Consider the following 6,000-nt stretch of genomic DNA (forward strand, 5'->3'; position numbering starts at 1 on the left):
GCCTTTGAGTTGTGGTGCTAGAGTATTAAATGTACCATGGACTGCCGAGAGAACAAACAAGTGAGGGTGAAACCAGCTGCTCCTTGGAGGCAAGGATTTTGAAGCTCCATCTCACATTCTTTGCGCATCTTTTCAATCCTTGGAGAAGGACATCATGCTTGGAAGAGTGGATAGTCAGTACAGGAGAGAAAAACCCTAGATTTGATGGACTGACCTAGTAGTGACTGCGGCAATAGGGTCAGGTGTGCAGGAGATGGAGGAGTTGGTTCAGGACAGGGCAAGGTTCAAAGTCTTTGTCCATGGGGTCACTATGACTCATAGTTGGCTCAACAGCCCATAACAACCACCACCACCACTCCATATAGCAAAATATGGACACCTACTCCACAGGTGGAAAACTGAGACTGAAGTCACTCCTGCACATTTATGCCAAAGATAGAATATAGATCTTTCACTATAGTATGGCAGGTGGAAAAACTCTCAAGTAAAAGGCTAAAACATAGAGGTAAAAGCATCTAGGATGCAAGCTCAGACTTATACAAAGCTATGTCAAGAACTCAGCCACACATTCAAGCTCTCAGGTAATGGGCCTGGAGGAGGAAATGCTATCCTGCCTTAAAACGTTAAAAATTGGGGGGAAACCAAAGCATCAAACATTCACCAATGACTGCAGAGTAGGGGAACAAACAGGAAAATTTTAAGAAGCCCAGCACTCCAAAATCCTGGAAGTTGTCTATACACAAAAAAAAATCCTATGCCCTGGAAGCAGTCCATAGTATATTCAATACTCTTCTTCAGCACCACATCTCAAGGCATCATTTCTTCTATCATTCTTAGTCACTGACCAGGATTCTGATGCATAGCACAAAACTGTGAAGACCATGGCCTGGATCAGGTGCATCTTAGTCTCCAGACAGATATCATTGCTCTTCAGTACTCTGGAGAGGTCCCTGACAGCAGACTTTCCCAATGCAATTTGCCTTTAAATTTCCTGGCTGCTGGTACCAAGAGTGTTGATTGTGGAACCAAGCAAACTAAAGCAGTTAACAATCTCAATCTCTTCACCATCTATCAAGATGCTGCCAATTGTGCAGTGGTGAGAATTTTTGTTTTCTTGATGTTGAGCTTCAATCCATATTAAAGGCTGCAGTCCTTGACCTTCTGCAGCAAGTGCTTCAGGTCTTCCTCAGTTTCGGCAAGCAAGGTTGTGTCATCTGCATAACGCCAAGTTGTTGAGTCTTTCTCCAATCCTGATCCCACATTCCTCCTCAGAAAGCCCAGCCTTCCTATGATATGTTCCCCATATAGATTGAAAAACTATGGTGATAGGATATATCCCTGGCATACAACCTTCCCAATTTTAAACCATGCAGTGTTTCCTTGCTCCATTCTGACGACTGCCTTCTGGTCCAAGTATAAGTTTTGCATAAACACAACCAAGTATTCTGAGATTCACATTCTCCTCAGAGTTAGCAACAGTTTGTTGTGATTCACAAAGTCAAATGCCTTGAAATGTTCACTGAGGCTCCTCCTTGTTAATTAGAAAAAAAACTAAGATGCCCAGATACCCATCAATAAGAGAACAGTTAGATGATGGTCCAACTCTAATGGTATAATTCACAAAAGGATCTTTGTATATTTACAAGTAATGTCCAGAAAAGCACTTTTTATTGTTAAACAAGAAGGGAGATGCTACAAAGCAAATACATACAACATAAATAAAATGTAAAATATCTAACTGCATATTTGTATACAGGGTAATATAAAGAAAAGTTGGAAAGACATACTGTGAGAAATGGAGGGTGAGTGATAAGCAATAAAGGACAGACATTGTGGTGGATCCTGGCCCACTCCAAATTCCAGGGGTGGAGAAACGGGCAAGGAACTGCTCAATTCTTAAATAGCATCTCTAGTCCTTATGAAGCTTCCAAACCTGTCCTGTGGCACACTTATGCAACACAACTGTCCTTGCCATCCCTGCCAACACTGCCACTGATGCACTCGTTGGACACCCCTGATAGGCCCCAAGAAGGGGAAAGAATGATGGACAAAGGGCCCTGGCTGTCTGCACCCTGCAGAAATGGCTTCCTTTCTCAGGTATTCCATCTTCTCATCTGGCAAAAGATGAGGTTAAGTTAGTTGCTCTCTGTTCCCATCCAGATGTGATGAAGAGGGCTTCCCTGAATAACACTAAGGAGAGCACACAGAAGCAAAGGCCATGGCTGAGGAAATACAGTCCTCATCAAGAGATGGTTGGGTGATTTGTAAAATGTCTGTGCCTAGGAGGGTGACATCCCAGAAACCAAAACCAGTCACTGCTGGTACTCACTGCTCCCCAGCCTCAGTGTCCTCGCTCACTAAGGAGAGGTGGCCTAAATGACTTCAGACAGCTTCCAGTTTGAGCATTCTAAAATAAGTACAGGGCAGTGAGGGGCAGGAGGAAATGGGGCTTGAGGGAGACTGATGGGAACGAATTGGCTGAGGTTTTCCAAATGAGCCAGAGCCTGTAAGAGAGGGACTGGGGGAGGGCCCATGGCAGAGAGGAGCAGCTAAGTAAGCCTGTTGGCAATAGGGCTGAGGTCCCTCCCCTCCTCTTTTTTCCAAGAGCAGTTTCTTCCTGAAAGATTGAAAGATGCAAAAGCCTGGCTAATCTCTCCAACCACAAACAACCTCCCTCATTATTTCAGAAAATGCCATTCCTGTTGTGCCCTGGAGGTCTCAAGCTTATTCCCAAACCCACAATTCGTTTTTGTACACAATGAAAAAGTAAAGCATTTTAAATTCACTCTTCCCCTCACTATAATTAATAATCAACAGATTAAAAAAAAAAACCCAACACAAAATAACCCAGATTCAACTCCGATATGAAGGTTCCACTCTAATATTCTTAAGAATCAGAAAATGGCCGCTATGAGGTTTAAATATCTAATTTACCAAATTTGGCAGTTGTTTGGAATAACCGGGAAACTTAGAAGCTCTCCAAGAACATCCTGTGCTTAGCCCAGAAACTTCCTAAATCAAAGTTGACTATTCTTTAGGTAGTTTCTTGTTTATTTTTATACTGTAAGGTAAAAAAGCCTAATATCATCTCGTGCTTTCACAACAGCTTACAAGGAAGGCCAATCAAGGAATACAATTCCAAATTTACAGATAAGGAAATAAAATATACAGAGGCAAAGTGATTTGTTCAAGAGCAACATAAGCAGTTTCCCAGTGAAAGAGATAGTCAGTTCTCTCTCAAAATGCACCCCTGAAACTCTAGAGCATCTTACTAAGAATCTGAAATCTACCTTTCCCAAGTGGAAATTTCTCAAAAACCTTGACAGCGACACAGCCCATGATTTCACAGCTCAGTGTTTAGTTAGGCTTTTCGGTTTCATTCAGGTGGAAAGAGCTGAACCCCTTAGAGCAGGCCACCCTATTCCTACAGAGTGTGGACAAATCCACCCTGTGTGCCTGTAAGCAGCATGAAGCAGTCAAGCCAGGTGCTCTGCCTTCTCTAAGGGTTCTTCTACATGATGGCTACAACTAAGTCTCACTAGCCTGGCATAGGAGAGGAGTTAGTTTCCTGCCTACTGAGATAGTTCAGGGTGAGAGGGCATTCTGAGTAAATCATGACAGGAAGATGGAGAGAACGATCCACCAACACATTCCAAAGAAATACAAACATGGCCTAGCCCAGAACATAAGAACCCAGCCCTGCATGTGCTATGCCCTCCAAGTGTTCACTAAACCCTGGAGCTCACAAGCAGCCAGTGCTGTGTGCCCACAAAACCAGCAGGCTGGAGGAATCTCTTTTGGTGAGCTTTAAAATCTGGCTTATTTCCCATCTCCTGAATCAAGTAAGTCTCCAGGGCTGTGGAGGTACAGTTGTTTTTAAAGGCCAAGGATGATGCAGGTTTGGGAGTCAATGAACTAGTTCAAAGCCCTCATTTGATAGAAGCCTGCCAGAGAAAGGACCCACACAGGTCTCCATTCCTTCACTAGTGAATGCAGGGTGGGGAAGGTGGGCGGGGAGAGGAATCTCCACCTCTCCTATCAACAAAAGGCCCTCCAGTTAAAGTTCAATAGCAAGACCTTCCTTCTTATACAGTAGAAGTCTTCACCACTCAGGCGTTTGACAGTGATGACGATTTAGAATCTGGGCATGCTAGCTCTGGCAGGACCATCACCAACTGGTCCCCCAATCTCTCTGGGTGGGTAAGTCGAACGAGGCTGTAAGACAAGACTCTGAGAGTCCTTCAAAGCAGCAGGCTGCCCCTAAGCATTTAGTCTCTCCTAAGAAAACCCAGGCATTTTAGAGTCACCCAAAATGCATGAATCACAGAGAAGAGGAAACAATGTTCTTTTTCGGCGTACTTGACTTTTCCTTTTGTCTCTATCTACGTCCCACGGCCATCCAGGTCCCACGTTCACGCACAGCTTGCCAATTACCCCGGGTTGCTAACAGCAGGCCCGCTCCCGCCCTTCACGAGGCCCCGGGCTACCCACGCAGGCCCTGGGAGCGGAGTCTGGGGGCCCTCTGGGACTGGGCAATGTCCCCACAACGCTGGCCGCGGAGGCCCCGTCCTCGGCCTTCTCGAAACTGAACACCCCGCCCTACAAGCCCCCTGACCCCTGCCCTCCGTCCGCGACGCCAGGTCCCCGGCTTCGGGCCACAGCACTGCCCTTCCTTGACACCCGGTCCCTGGGACCTCTGCCCTGTCCGCGAGCCTCACCTGGCTCAGGTCCTCGTCGTTGAGCAGATGCGACTCGCGCGGCTTGAAGCAGTTTTGACACTTGCTCTTGTTGAAGATGTTGGCCTGGAATTTCCGACACGGGTTCTCCTTGGCAGTCGACATGGTCGGCGGGAGGATTCGCCCAGGCGCTGGCCGTCACACGCCAGGCCGCGGGGCCATGCTGGACTCTCGGCCAGCGCCAGTCGAAGCGGCCTGGCAGGCAGGTTGCTGCGGGCCGCCTGTGGAAAGGGCCTCAGGAAGGTGCAGCCCTGCAGCCACCCAGAAGCCACCTTGGGTGGGGCACTTCGGTGAGCGCGGCCAGTCCTGCCGGCCCATCCCCAGCCACCGGGTGCACCCCGTGGCCACAGGTCCACCTGCCCTGCCCCATGGCCGCATTTTTGCTGCGGATTTTTTTTAAAAGCTCTTCCTGGGTTTTGCTTGCAGTGTCCTGTAATTCTTCAAGTTTGTCTTTCACCCATTCAAAATATTCAGTCATTGTTCTTTTAAATTGTGTGTCAGAAAGTTTCATTAGACTTTCTGGCTTAAGGAAATCTATTGATACAGTGTCACTTTTTGGGGGGTGACATCTTGTGTTGGGCTTGTGTAGGCTGTGAGATAGCCTGCTTCCTATGTTACTTTGCTGTGGTAGAGTTTTTCATGTGGGAGGCAATAGCAAGTTCTTGATCTGAGGTCACTTATCCAGAAACGAATGGGGTAGTTACCTTGCCTTTGTTTCTCTTTGCCTTCTGACCCAAAGGAAGACCTGCTTTAGTTTTGTAGAGAAAAAGCATGTGAAAGCAGCCTCTTTTGTCAGCCAAGTGCCACAGCTAGGGTAGCCCAAGGTGCTCCTGGATAAAACATCAACACATTTGTACTACCTAGGCACTATGGTCTTCCTCTACCAGATATGTGTATATCTCTTTGTTGTTGCTGCTATGTGCCATTGAGTTAACTATGGCTCATATTGACCCTGTGCATAACAACTCTGAATCCTATTGTATCCTGAGCCAACCTCACTGTATCTGACACACCTACCGTCATTACCCCAGTTGCTATTTCAATTCATTACATTCAGGGTCTTCTTCTTTTGTGCTGTCCATCCATCATTCCAAGCATAATGTCCTTCTCTAAGGAATGGTCTCTCCTGGAAACATGCCCAAAGTGGTAAGACAGAGCATCAAAATCCTTGCCTTCAAGGAGCAATTCATCCGAGACTCTGGGCTGTATGAGGAGGAATGTGGCATCAGGATTGGTGGAAGAATCATCAATAACCTGCATTATG

At 46.6% G+C, this 6,000-nt stretch overlaps 1 protein-coding gene across 1 annotated transcript in view; it reads right to left on the reverse strand.

The window, feature by feature from the left end:
- The window catches only part of MPRIP (myosin phosphatase Rho interacting protein), a 268,574-nt gene extending 263,733 nt beyond the window's left edge, over positions 1-4,841 (reverse strand). Inside the window, exon 1 of the mRNA XM_006903159.1 lies at positions 4,719-4,841. Within this exon, the coding sequence (XP_006903221.1) occupies positions 4,719-4,841 (123 nt within the window). The remainder of the gene's footprint in view (positions 1-4,718) is intronic.
- Positions 4,842-6,000: the final 1,159 nt, after the last annotated feature.

The sequence above is a fragment of the Elephantulus edwardii genome, unplaced genomic scaffold (genome assembly GCF_000299155.1).
Source record: "Elephantulus edwardii isolate Elephantulus edwardi_28Jun2011 unplaced genomic scaffold, EleEdw1.0 scaffold00526, whole genome shotgun sequence".
NCBI classification, from domain to species: domain Eukaryota; kingdom Metazoa; phylum Chordata; class Mammalia; order Macroscelidea; family Macroscelididae; genus Elephantulus; species Elephantulus edwardii.